Below are 14,037 nucleotides of genomic sequence, written 5' to 3' on the forward strand. Positions count from 1 at the left end.
CGTTGGGTCTACTAGGCCATTGGAATAAGGTTCCTCCCTGTGTGATCAAAAGGGATCAGACATTCATCCGCACGCGCCGCTTTATAACGTATGCTGATTTGAGGCCTGTAACCTTCTCTCCACTTTTGCAGCACTTTTCCCCTGCATTATTTTTATTTATTTATTTATTATTTTTTTTTACGGGCTGGAGGACGGGGGTGTTAAGACACAATATTATTCTTTTGCTACCCCCCGCATCCCCTGTGCGGCTAGTAGTACATTTTCCACCCTTGATGGCCCTGGACGACACACCCCCTCGAGCCCTACCAGGCGTATTATAAGGAAAAATCACAATTGACTCGACAGTGGCAGCAAATACACATTTCCCCCCTCGCCCCCCCTCTACAGCCGCGTGTTGACAGTTCCACTTTATTAAGCCGCTGATTCGACTTATAATAGGCTGCCAAAAGACAAACATTCGTGTAAGAAGCGCTTTGCAATACAGGGATTTTTCCGGTGTACAGTGCTTATATTTGTAATTATAACTAGGTAAATGGTGCGCTCATTTTCCTGCTAAAGTCGATGTAGTTGTTGTGGGACTGCAAAACATTTGCAGACCAGGCAGCGATTCAAAAGAATATAAATTTTTATTGTTTTTATAACAGCTTCCAATCGCCATTGTTCGTGTTTGAAAAAATGATATACGTGTTTGATAAATATACGAGTTCTACGAACAGTTTAAGAGTTCGGATGAGATTGAACAGCTTTTTCTTTTCCAGTGCGAGTATGGGAGGACTTTATGTAAATTAAATTCGAATGTGTTTACTAGATTTTTATGCCCATTTTACAGTTTCCTGAAAAACTGCGAAACTGCAGTCGGCAATAGCGGAAGGGTCCTTTTCCCCTTCAACCAGCCTAATTTGTAGTTGTTACGTACATTAATTTAAGTTAAAATAATTTAAAGACGCTAATTTTCTTTTTCTTCTATTGGGTAGAATTATTATGCGCAACACGGAGGAATTTTATTTTAATAACTTTCTGAAATATTGAATCGCAACAAATGTTAATGAAAAGGATTTTTTTATTTAACTGAAGGGACCTATATCTCGAATAAAATGAACTTGTCCGACTAAATACTCAATGTATTTAATAAATCAATTGAAGAGGAAATGCTACTACGTAACACGGTGTTTCTAGGAATTCGGAGATTGCTTGAAAATCCCAATTTTTTGAAGAATGCAGCCAATATGACATGCAAAATTAAAAACTTTGCTGTATAAAATGTCTAGAAAAATAAACTTTATCCCTTCCGTCTTACTGGAAGTCTACGCCAGTATTCCTCAGACGGTTAGACCATCAGACCAGACAAGATCATTCTGTATCTTGTCATTGGGCAGAAAACGTCCCAGGCAACATATCCCAATCTAGAACAATAGATAACGACATGATTCTGTTTTATTCAAAAACTATATAGCTAACGTTGAAATTAATATTTTATTCTAAACCGGCGTTCAAATTCGGTTACAACGGGCAAGGTTTCATCGAATTCCAAGATAAAATATTGATAAATAAAAGTCAAATTTTCTGTAAAAAAAAGTCGGGCTTATAAATAAACCCGACAAAATAAGCCCAACTTTTTCACTCATTTATTTTATTTTTTATAAAACCTAAATATAGCTATAAATATACATGATTTAGATCCAGAATTTAACGGGAACCACGGAAAATCGATTATCGTTTTTTTGTGAGACTAACATTTTTTTGGGGGTGTTATGCAAATTCAAAGACGTTATGAAGTATTTGAATTGTATCATTTTCTCTTTTACTGTTACTAGTACAGTAGTCCAACGGTGATCTCGCACCTAAAACCAATGTTACCATACCCACAAACAGTCTCTATTAAAGAATGAAGGTGACCCACAAACGTACATTTATTTAGTAAAGAAAAAAACGTCTTTTGAGAAAGTTATTATTCTTCCGGGACCCTTCTATCTCGAGGTCCTTCAATACAAATGCAAACTGCGTGAGCAGCTTACACTTGCCACTGCACGTAATGTATAAGTTCTGCGCATTAATAATGTGCACGACAGACGGATCAAGCTGAAAGGATTTTTTACCATAAGCTTAAGTGGAAAAGGTTCTGTTGTTAGCATATCCGAAATTATGCACCGGTTTACTATGTTGCTCATTCTATCACCTCAGACCAAACCTTATTTTGATTTTCTAGGAAAACAAATCCTAGACCTGAATCCAATCCATTGAACTTACTCATGCAATTTAACAAGACAAAGCCGATAACTTGAGATTCTAACAGGCTACTGAAGCCACCATGGTTTATATCGTTCTCGAACTTATGTTTTTTTTTGCGTACCCCGTATTTACAATCTCTGTTTTTCAGTTCGTGCACAACAACTGGCTAAACTAAAAGAATTTATTTTTGACTCCTGCCGACAAACAATAGTTATCCTTACGGTAGTTTTTCTTACAACAGGAAGAATTACTGCAAATCAGAATAACATTTCACTAGCACAGTAAATACATACTACAAGGGGTGAAGAACATGACACAGTATGACTTTCATATGAAGTGTATTTCTCTGAGTAGTTTCTCAATGATCCATGAGCATAAAACGTCTTATCAGGAATGACTTGAGGAGAGCGAACGTTCAATAACGATTAAGTGTCTTATGTGAGACCATTGTCATTTCTAGTTAACCCGTTTTCCCAGACGCACCGTCTACTTCCAATTCACGCAGTTTTTCAATAACTTCCTGTTCAACTTTCGATTCTGAATTTTCACTATCCTGTTCGTCATCTTCTTTGTCGCTTTCTTCAACTTCGTCGCCACTCTCATCACTTGTTGCTTCCTCTCCTGTCAGGTTTCGGTTTTGCTCCAAGATTCTTTGAGCTTCCTCGAAAGCATCCTTAAATAGTTTTGCATCTGAAATTTTTCAATTTACAACACTATAGAAAGACTTTTGATCAACACAAAGAAAGGCTTAAAGTACTTTCGGCATTTGAAAAACGAACAGCAAGAAGTTCAGGCTTGGGAACCTCATCAGCAAAATCTGCTGGTACACTCCAGATCCATGCACGATCACTGTCACAGTTAGGTTTCAATTCCATCACAGGAGTTACTGAATTATGGTGATTATTATTAAATAAAAACAAGTTTGTAGAAAATAGAACATATGCCAAAAGCTATTACTATAATGATTAGCACATATTTTCCATGTTCTGTCTCTTCTCATTAAAACTCTTGCAGTGTTCTGTTTTAGATGGCACAGAATTTTTATCTCCCCAGTTCCCGTTCTTTCCATTGATGGGGCTCTTCGGTCTTATCATATCTGTAGAGTTTGGCACGTCTGGAAGTTAAATTTTACATTAATACATCTACAAAATTGGACTTGGGTGGTATGTTCTGTTACAGTTTGACTAAATCTTCCTCATCTTCTTCCATGGAATATATATGTACTTCAGGAAGATGGATAATTGGTTCAAAATAGGGATCATGCTCCTCGTTTTCAACGTCATCCTTGTGGTCTTTATTGTTTTGAACTTCTACCTGAGTGATAAAATAAATTTATGGTTCACCATGCTTCGTCAGCATAGCGTTTGTTTACAACACACTACACTTACGGATACATCAGTCATTTTTATAAAAATGTCACGGAATGGAAAACGATGGAAAAAGAGTCGCGACGTCAAGCAAAGATTTACCAATACCGACTACACGAGTTTCATACAATTACTAGAACTAGAATTTTCCCAAGGTAGAGGCTTCTAATTGTCGTTTTTCTTTATTGTCCAAAGAAAGGCGCTAGGGCTAATGCGAAGAGAATTTACAGCTGTACCACATTATAAATAGGTTTGGGAATTGAGAAAATGGAAATGGGCAAATGGCAAATTGGCAACTGGGAAATGGGAATTGGCATTAAGAAATGGGAAATATAGTCATGGAGAATTGGAGATGGTCGAGATGAACGATAGCCTATTTTGTGGGCAATATTATAACATGCAATGAAATATGCATGCCTGTATCTCCATTCTCCAATTCTCTATATATCTTCCTACATGGGAAATTGGAACAAAGAATTTAGGAACAACAAATTACAAAAACGCAAATTCACAATCCCATATTCCCATGTCACTGACTTTGTTCATCACGCACGGGCTCACGGCAGCTTCTCGTAAAATTTATCTAGCAATATAGTAATATACATAAAATAACGACTAGTAAATACTCGCTAATATAGAAAATAACAGACGGTAACCTAAGAAACTAAATAGAATTAGTTTCCAACCCAGAAGTGTCACATTTCACACATGAAGATGGATCGCAAAAAGCTACGACTGTGCGGATTAGAAAACCTAAATCATTTTTGCCTTATTCAATGCGGAGTCAAAGAATCGAAGGCAAGTCTTCACCGACTATGTTGTGCAAATTTTTTTCTCACAGGAAGGTCGTCGGACTTAATGCTCCATATTTCTTTTAGTATAACCGTAATTAAGGAAATTAAAATTAAAACATTGTGCGGATACTAACGGAGCAAAACTAGGACCATGTTAAAATCTTGTATTTAATCTCGGCATTTGTTAAATGACTGGTAAGACGGTACATAGTATAAAACCCGAAAGATTCAAACTTTGTATCTGCCAGTTTTCGAACCTTGATAGGAGGTGGAACTGGCCAATCGAAGCATTTCTTCTTTGAGAATACGGACGATTTCTTTACGTGCTTTCGACACTGCCATTTCACTCGTGCTCTCAATTGCTAAATACAATTTTCTCTCCTCATCAGCGACTTTTTTGCCGGGTGCGCAATACGTTCCTCGGACGAACACGCCGGCTTCAGAAAATTCGCTCACCTGCGCCAAAGCCTCCTAAAGAAATAATGGCGTTGAAATGAAACCAAGTCAGGCTTAATAAAAGTTTTAAAAATACTAACCCTTGATGTGATTTTCCAGCGAACAGGCTGTGGGAAGTCATTAATTTCTAATTCTTCCTCGAACTTTTGGATGACATCAGAGGCTGCTGGAGTATTTTCTCCGCCATCCTCTAACGATCCTTCAATTAGTTCTTCATTTTCAACAGGAGCATAGTTGAGCCGTGTATTGAGTTTGGCTGCCAATTGCTCTGCAACATTTCTAGCCTACGAGAGAAGTAACAAAAAAGTAGAGTAAAAAATTATTATAATAATAAAAACAAATAAATTAATTAATGAAGTGATAACATTGTGCCATTAACTTCAACATTTAGCCGTTTACCGAAATTGCCCCTATTGAGGTTTCGGGCATTGCTGGAACTGGTCCGGTGGGTTGCTTGGCAAGATTAATTCTTGAAGCTAACCGCTTCGCTAATTCTAGTTTGTCGATAGCTGTTTTGCTCGGAATGCTTGATGCAACTGAACCGCCGCCTCCGGAGACAATGGTGGATGCTTGAACTTCCCGCACTATTCGTTTGGCAGCCATCAGAGTTTCAATTTGTTCATCTAAGTCGTTTTCAATATCTTCCTCATCCGAATCTTGGAGGCCTACGCAGAAATAGTTATATTATTTTATTTACAATTTTGTTAATCAGCGAAAATAAAAAATGAACAAATTTTCGGAACATACCTAAAGCGGCTTTCTGGAACTTTTTCTTCTCTGATACAGCCATAGCTTCTGATTCATCGAATTTGAATCCTTTTCCGGAAAATCCACCGCCGCCTGATCGGACAGTTTTTCCTTCCTATGAAATCACGAGTGATTAAAATGCGGCTAACGTTTCATTTCTGTCTAATTTACCGCAGTAAGTTTGGATTTGTATTGATCCCAAAGATTTTGTAGTTCAGCTGGAACTGGCGTGTTCGATTGTTCCATGGCTTTAATGATATCGCCTGCTGCTCTCTGCTGATCTGGGGTGATAAAAGTGTAAGCAAATCCCTTATTGCCTGCTCTCCCAGTACGTCCACATCTATGAATATAGTCTTCATGATGGTTCGGGCAATCGTAGTTTACAACCAAAATAAGATGCTTTACATCTAATCCATGAGCGGCAACAGATGTGGCGATCTTTAAAATTTGAAAAAAAAAAAAATAAAATAATAAAAAAAAATAATAAAAAAAAAAATAAATAAATAAAAAAATATACAAAAAATAAAATAAAAAATAAAAACAATATTAGTTTTGCAATGGACATATGGCTTTCTAACAAGTAATACCATGAGCTTGATTTTTCCATTTTTGAAGTCGACCACAGCCGAATCACGATCATATTGATCAATGCCCCCATGAAGCGAAATGCAGTCGTATCCGGCTTTCATGAGATCTTTGAGTAGGTCGTCCGCACTTTCTTGTTTCTCTACGAATACAAGAACACTACCTTGTTCTTGATACACGCCTAATAGCTCCAAAAGCTATGCACTCAAGGAAATGTTAACAACTGCGGTTAATATTAAAGGGCAAAAAAGATGATATACTTTCAAAAACTTTTGTTCGTCCTCCATAACCAGAACGTGCTGTTCGACATCGGCGCAAACTACGCTACGGCCACCAACTGTGATCTCGATGGGTTTATTAAGGATTCTACGAGCCAACGCCTCCATTTGTCGCGGAAATGTGGCACTGAACATGACAGTTTGGCGATCAGGTCGGGTATTGTCGATGATCCGCATTACCTAAAATTTAAATTTTACTTTCTTTTAATTTCTTTGATTGGCGAACAAGACTTGCATTCCTACTTACTTGTGGCTCAAACCCCATGTCAAACATTCGATCAGCTTCATCCAACACAATGTAGGTCACGCGTCTTAGATTGGTAACACGTCCTATTGAAAACAACATAAATTAAAGCACTTATTTTATTACATCACAATTTTACCATTATTGGCAGCTAACATATCAATCATCCTTCCCGGGGTGCACACGATAATCTCTGCACCGCGTTTAAGTTCCGCAATTTGCTCCGATATACCTGTCCCTCCGTAAACCGTTACAACACGCAAATTCAACGCCTTGGTGAATCTTTTGCATTCTTTGCCGATTTGTAGGCACAACTCTCGAGTTGGGGACATAATGATGGCTAAAGCAAAATCAAGTATTAGTATTGATCAAACTTCAATAAAAAAAAATATCACTAAACTCACCAATTGGTCCATCAGTCTCTTCTAGAGCAGGTTGATCTAAAATATGCCTGAACATGGGCAACAAAAAAGCTAGCGTTTTACCACTGCCAGTCTTGGCAATACCTATTATGTCCCGCCCTGTTACCAATCAAAAGATAATAAAATATTTTCTAACATTGGTAGTAGAAAACGTTGAGTACCGGACATGATTGCTGGGATGGTTTGCGTCTGAATGGGCGTTGGTTTTTCGTATGCTAATTTTTTCAGAATTTCCATTTCTTTTTTGCTTACTCCACACTGTGCCCACGCTTTGATAGGTTTTGGACATCCTTTTCCTTTCACTTTAATGCCTTCTAATTCCTATTAATAGACACATTTTATTTACAGGGCTTAAAGTTACATCAGCTGTACTAACCAGTCGGTATTCATCAACTTCTTCTGAAGTCATGCGTGCTATATCGGGCACTTCAACATAAAAGTTTTTGCGGAAAGGAAAATAGCTAATTTTGTTATGATCAATTTTAAAAACTTTTTCCTTTTGTTTGATGTTGCTATTAGCTAGACCAGACATTGCTGATGCCAAGTCCTCCGACTCTTCTTCAGATGAATATTCCAAAGCATCTTGATTTTGTTCCACTAGTTCACCTTTTTTTTTTGCAGCTTTCTTCGCTACACCTGTCATTACCATCACTCCAAAACCCTTGGATTTTTGAACGTCGAGATTCTGCACCTTGCGAACTTCGGTTTGTATATCCTTTACCAATAAACAAAAACTTTAGTACAAGTCCTAATATAATTTTTGGCATGGTGCAAAGCACTCATTCTGAAATACCTGCATAAAAGCATCTAAGGGGTCGACTTCTTCTACTGCTTCTTGGACTTCCATTTCTTCTGAGATGATTTCGGCAGTTACCTCTTCCTCTTCTTCATCATCTTCAAGCGACCATTTTTTCCCAGCTCTCTGATTGGCTTTACATAAAATCATAATAATGTAACACAATTTGAGTTACTTTTAAACAATAAGCCCTGTTACCTAGGTCAGATTTTACTTGGGCCATTTCTTGCATTTTCCTTTCTAATCGCCATTTTTCAATCCGTTCTCGTCTCTTTTGCATTTCCAGGTCCAATGTCTTCTGCTCCTCCTCCTACAAACAATTTGTATAAAAATCATTTCTAAAAAGCACTTTAAAATTCTTAATATCACCTTGGCCATCATAGCAGCCATTGCTGCCTCTTCTTTAAGCTCTGATTCTGATTTCACAACCGGCTTGATTTCTTCTACTAATGGTGGCTTCCTTTCTGGTGATTTTGAATTTCGTCTTTCTGATGTTGAACTAGGTTTTTTAGATTTTTCATATTCTCTTTCTTTTGATCTGCTTCTTCTTCTACAAATGATTAATACTAAGATAGTAATCCACTACTTAAGTGTAAGTAAGTGTAATCAAGGAAAGTTACTTGTCCCGTTCCCTTTCACGGTCTCTGTCTCTATCTCGATCCCTGTCTCTTTGTCTATTTTCACCATCCCGATCTCGCTCACGAAGTTTTTTTGAACGGGGACTGGCTGATCGGCTCCTTGAGCGTTTGTTGTGCCTGTTGGTAATGGGAAATCGAAGTAAAAACAAATTTAGCTTTTTATCTAATTACGAAGACTCTTTGTCGTTACATTTAACCACAGAAAAAAATAATTACTTGTGTCCATCTCGTGCCATTGCAAAGTAGTGAGCGTTAAGTTTAAACTACTTTTTAAAATTTTCTTTTAAATTCTAAGTTCAATATATCAACCGAAAACAACGCACGAGTACGTCAAACTTAACACACAAAAAACGGGTGTAACTAAAACTCGGGGGTCGGGGCTCGGGTGTCGGGGAACTAAAACTCGGGGAATGGACTCGGGGGTCACCATTTTCCCCGAGCTTTAGTGTGTTCAAACGGGGTGACGGGTAAACAAAAAACGACTAAAACTCGGGGAATGGACTCGGGGACGGGAAGTCGGGGAATAATTTTATTTGCTTACGGCGGGGTGACGGGTAAACAAAAAAAAAAGACTAAAACTCGGGGAATGGGTTTTTGAGCTGACGGAGTGATATACGGGGAATGTTTTTTTGGCTATATTCTGTGATATACTTTCATAGTCCGCATGAGATTTTGATGCAGACGTTAATGGTTCCCTTTCTTTCCATCCCATATTAATTAGGTGTTGCTGCGAATTCACGGCCTACATCGACTTCTTGCGCAGGTTGGAATTCATGTTTAACTCGAGCTGCAAGCCTGCAACAACTAATAACACGACTTTTCGGCAAGAGAAGGACACGTTTTGTATATTTCCGCCTTCACGTGTATTGTGTTGTAGTGTAAAACTATATTTGTTTCATGCTTTGAATGTGTTGAATTTCAATAAATCTTGAAATTATTTTCAATTGCTAATCGAACTATTACTGACTTCTTTGCCCACAACCAATTACCGCTCACATCGGGACGGGAAGTCGGGGAATGATTTTTTTAGCTTACGGCGGGGTGACGGGTAAACAATAAAAGACTTAAACTCGGGGAATGGACTCGGGAAATGATTTTTTTAGCTAACATCATATATAAGTTTACAAAAACAACACATTAGTTTACAAAATTCTTTATTTCTGTTTATGACAATCTGAATTTGAGGAACACGAGTAAAGTTTGTGCAGTACATGGAACAAAACTATGGTATTATTTTGAATCAATCGCAATCTGCGGAATGTTTTCACATATATTCCGGATGTTAGATTGAGAAACAAAGTTTATGCAGTACACACGGAACAAAACCATGGAATTTTTTTTGAATTAATCGCAATCTGTGGAATGTTTTCACATTCCTGGTGGTAGTATTTTTTGCACATATTGCACTGCGTCATCACGCGGTATGCAACAGGAAGCTTCCTACGGTCTCCAAAGTCGGGCATCCGACAAACGCAATAAATGGGTGTTGCGATTTTCTTCTTGGGCCTCCAGTTCGACCGAACCCTTAATCCAATTGTTGGAAAAGGAGTAATTTCTCCGGCAGAAATACAATTGATAAGATGAGGGCGAAATTTCGAAACTTCAAATCTCAGTTCAGATGGATTCAGCGAATGCACAATCGCTGTCGCAAATGCAATCGCATACAGTCCGCAGCTCCCATTTTCTTTTTGCTTTTCGCAGTCCATGAATCCGATGTTGAGAATTTTGTCATTAGTGTTCTCAATTTTAGCAATGCAATAAATAACGTGTTGATCTGGTTCACCGCCGTTCCAGTTGCTATCAAAAACCAACACAAGGTCCGATCCAAAACCTTTGCATGCCACAACAAAGTGATCCCTGTTGTTGTGTATGATTTGAACCCATTTTTTGATTTAACCGAGTTGAATTGGAGCATTGACCCCCATTGGCAGTTAAAAAGTGCTCCAATTTCTGGAAACTTACGGCGGATTAGTTCCGTAGCTGCATTGATAATTTTCGTAGAAAGCCAGCGATTTGGCTGGCCGATTTCCTGAATGTCGTCTGCTTCTAATGTTTCCCCATTCCTTTGATCAATGATCACAGTTTGTTGGAATAACGACTCAGCTTTCGCAGTTTCCATTTCTTGGTCGGTTTCGTATTCAACAGGAATGTCAGGGTGACTATCTGGCTGCGAAGGTGTAGGTGAACATAGTGATTTTGAAGATGAGCTTGAGCATGAAGGGGAGCGCGTATTGGAACGTGTACCGGAGCTTGTCCCTGTACGGTAGCATGTACGGGAGCGCGTACGGGAACGCGTACCGGAGCTTGACCGTGTACGGAGCGTGTACCGGAGCTTGAGCGTGTACGGGAGCGTGAGCGAAAGATTTTCGGTGAGTAGGACGGGGGGCGTGTCTGTGGTGATAGTGTTCCATCTTCGCGAACAGAAACAGATTCCGGGACAGGTTCTTGAGGTGACAAACATTTTGAGCCTGGACGATTTCCGACTGCCTTCATCGCTTGCTGTGGGTTGATTGCATTGTGCAGAATTTCAGCTGATGCAATACCCAGCTGATGCAATTCATGCTTCCGTTGATACAATACCCTTGTTGGGTCTGACACAAAAAATATATATAACTTTAGTTTTAAAAGATTGCTAGAAAAAAATTTCATTTACCAACAACGGGCTCTACTGGTATTCCAGCGCGTATTCCAGACAACGGAAGTTGAGAATTGATGAGATCATCTTCAGAAATAGCAGTGGTTTCCAACACGTTGCAAACGAAATTGCTGTTAGACACCTCAACCTTTAGATATGTAATTAAATGTTACTAAGCCAACACGTAAAAAAAATGTACAAATCAAAAACCTTTTCGTCAATAAGGCCTATTTCTTCTTTTACTTTGGGTTGATCAACTTCTGGAAATAAATCGTCAAAGCGTATTATTTGGTCATAATTCCACTTATCGCGTGCTGCTTCTTTTGCTTTTTCCCTGTGCCTGTCTTTTTCGCTTCCAAAGCTCGTGTTTGAATCTAAATCGGAAGATTCGTAGTAATCTGAAAATGTCTTTTTAGTTGGGGAAATAGTGGTATTCGGGACGTCTTTCTGCTTGTCCTTCTTGCCTTTGGGAAGTGAGTGATGTTTCTTGTGCATTATATCCTTGAGGAATAAGGCGTCATCCCCATCCCACTCTCCATTGTCATCATTTCCACTCATCGTTTCGCTTTTATCAATTTTGGGTGGTTTGTCGAGCTTTCTAGGTCGTTTTCTCCCCGATCTTTTGTCCCCAAACTTCCTCCTTTTTTTCGATATGCGGTCACGTTCGGTTTCTTGGAGTTTGTCTGTCGTCGACCAATAGCCATGTCACACGCTAATACGTGGTAGCAATGTCCCGATCCCGCACAAGTGCACGTTACTTTTTGGGAATATTGTAACTACATGTGAGGTACCTAGTGTCCCCTTGACAATAAATTCGCCTGTTTTTGGTCTCATCGAAATTCCATCTTTGTCATTGATTACAGAGAGAGCTCTTTCATACATAGACAATTTTTCTTGGTCGTAATTTGTAAATTGAATTTTTTGTTTTTCTTCTACGTTTGTTTCACATTTTTTGAAATGTGCATTGACGTCTTTTTCCGCTTCTTTGATTGTTTGGATGAATGGTTTTGGGGATCCACTATTTCTGGAAGAATTGGTTTGTCATTCTCTTCCTTGTAAACATGTGCTAGCTCGGGAAGGATTCGGTGTTGTCCGTAGTTGTAGCGGCCGCGTATAATCTCAGCATTATAGTATTGGGAAAGTTGAAAAGACTCAGTACCATGGCATCGATGGGGCACTCCTTCCAATCGTTTAGGCCCTTTATTAGATTGTTTAGCGACTCCGATTGGTTTGTTGTAATTTTGCCAACACCATACTTGTTGCAAACCCATGCACCAATCCGGTCAATATCTGGATGAATATTTTTTACGTAATATGTGCCAAATTGCTGATTCCATCCGATTTGTCTTTCCGCCAGAAGTTCCAAATAATTTGTTTTCGACTTCTGCGAGAATAATTCTCGACACTGATTCATGTAAAGTTTTTTTTCTTCGGCGTTTAAGCCGACAATTGTTCCGATTTTTCTCTTGATATCGTTAGCTACATGATTGAAGCAGCGAAACAAATCCATTTCTGGGAGAAATTTCTTAATGGCGCTCACTATCGCTGCTTCGTCATCCGTTACCATGTACGTATTCTGGCATTCTTTCAGTTCCGGTACGTATCTGACGACAAAAGAAAAAAACTCTTCGTGGGTTTCCAGTAATTTTCTTTCATGTATGAAAAAATGCACGGAATGGCTGGAGCGGTGGAAAATTCCGTCTCCCGGAATACTAAAAAAGAAAGGTAGAAGTCACCGAGCAGAAAAGTTGTATCGTACGAGAGTTGTTGAGGTTTTAACCCGTGTCTTCTTAAGACACATTTCATTGTCTCTAATAAATCATCTTGAAAGCAAAAAATCATGAGATCTTCCTTGTCGATAACGAAGCGTTTCACAAATTGGGTGTCGTCTATAATATACATCAAATTCCAAAGTCCATTACTGCTCAAATTGGATTTTAATCTACGTTGGAACTGTGTGTTGGCCACTTGCTTCAAATCTCTTGGCGCATTAACGGCGTGGGTATGAAGATCTCTGGGGCAAGATGCCATTGTTTTTCGATAAACTTGAATTGGAGTCCCATCTTCATCTTTCATTGACTTTAATAGAGAGGGTCGAGTACCGACGAAATCAACAGACGTTTTTGATTCTTTCTTTGCATTTCCGTGTGGGAACCCAACAGCTTCTTTCTCGTCGCCCACGTATTGAACAATACAAATATTTGCATACTGATCATTTTCTAGTAGGTAGGCGTACCTCTTGAATGTGATTTCACCTTGTGGCTCTTCTTTAAATTGCAATTTAAAGTAAATCTTTTCCCTTTTGTCCCATTTAAATCAAAAGTGGTGTTTCCGTTCTGCAAAAACCGGTACCCATCTTTACGCCAGTCATCTAATAAGGGACAAAGTTATAACAAATATTACTTGTGAGCAACTGAAAATGCATTTTTAAGCCCCCCCCCCCACCCCAATTAAGATTACTGTCCGTTTATAAATGTCCGTAGATCTATCAGGGAAAATGTTAATTTACCTTTTTTATTTGGAAATCCATTCCATGTATAGATGTACACGTATCCTCCACAAGGTCTAAAAGGGACTTTGTCTGTTGGCTCGAGGTCCGTCAACCATTTTTCAACTTGTTTGCCCACAAAACCCAACAAATTTTTATTCATGACCACTGAAATTTTAATTCATCACCAGCAACATAATACACGTCGTCACTTGTGAACTTGAACTGAAGCTATAGATTGATTGCCACAGAGTCAGACACAGACACAAAAATTTTTCGAGGGGCAAGGTCTCAAGGGAATTTCTGCAACTAGCGAGATGCAAAAGGTAATGGGAAAGTCATACACAGACACAAATTT

The 14,037-nt window shown here is 38.8% G+C and overlaps 2 protein-coding genes across 2 annotated transcripts; both read right to left on the reverse strand.

Moving 5' to 3' along the window:
* Positions 1-2,550: 2,550 nt before the first annotated feature.
* Positions 2,551-3,796, reverse strand: LOC123475749 (ran-specific GTPase-activating protein-like). The gene is given in 6 exon segments (XM_045178777.1): positions 2,551-2,919; positions 2,987-3,115; positions 3,187-3,288; positions 3,291-3,343; positions 3,407-3,543; positions 3,618-3,796. Coding segments are annotated over 6 exon segments (666 nt in total). The 5' UTR covers positions 3,633-3,796; the 3' UTR covers positions 2,551-2,689.
* Positions 3,797-4,539: 743 nt separating this feature from the next.
* LOC123475750 (probable ATP-dependent RNA helicase DDX46) lies at positions 4,540-8,931 on the reverse strand. The gene is made up of 17 exons (XM_045178778.1): positions 8,773-8,931; positions 8,539-8,673; positions 8,288-8,468; positions 8,117-8,228; positions 7,916-8,052; positions 7,499-7,837; positions 7,284-7,443; positions 7,105-7,221; positions 6,840-7,040; positions 6,704-6,786; positions 6,439-6,636; positions 6,181-6,375; positions 5,765-6,031; positions 5,594-5,708; positions 5,246-5,511; positions 4,927-5,130; positions 4,540-4,861 (listed from the first exon to the last, which is right to left on the reverse strand). The coding sequence occupies exons 1-17, from the start codon at positions 8,790-8,792 to the stop codon at positions 4,619-4,621; spliced, it is 2,973 nt and encodes a 990-aa protein (XP_045034713.1). The 5' UTR covers positions 8,793-8,931; the 3' UTR covers positions 4,540-4,618.
* Between the last annotated feature and the right edge of the window lie 5,106 nt (positions 8,932-14,037).

This window comes from Daphnia magna, linkage group LG9 (genome assembly GCF_020631705.1).
Source record: "Daphnia magna isolate NIES linkage group LG9, ASM2063170v1.1, whole genome shotgun sequence".
Classification (NCBI taxonomy): domain Eukaryota; kingdom Metazoa; phylum Arthropoda; class Branchiopoda; order Diplostraca; family Daphniidae; genus Daphnia; species Daphnia magna.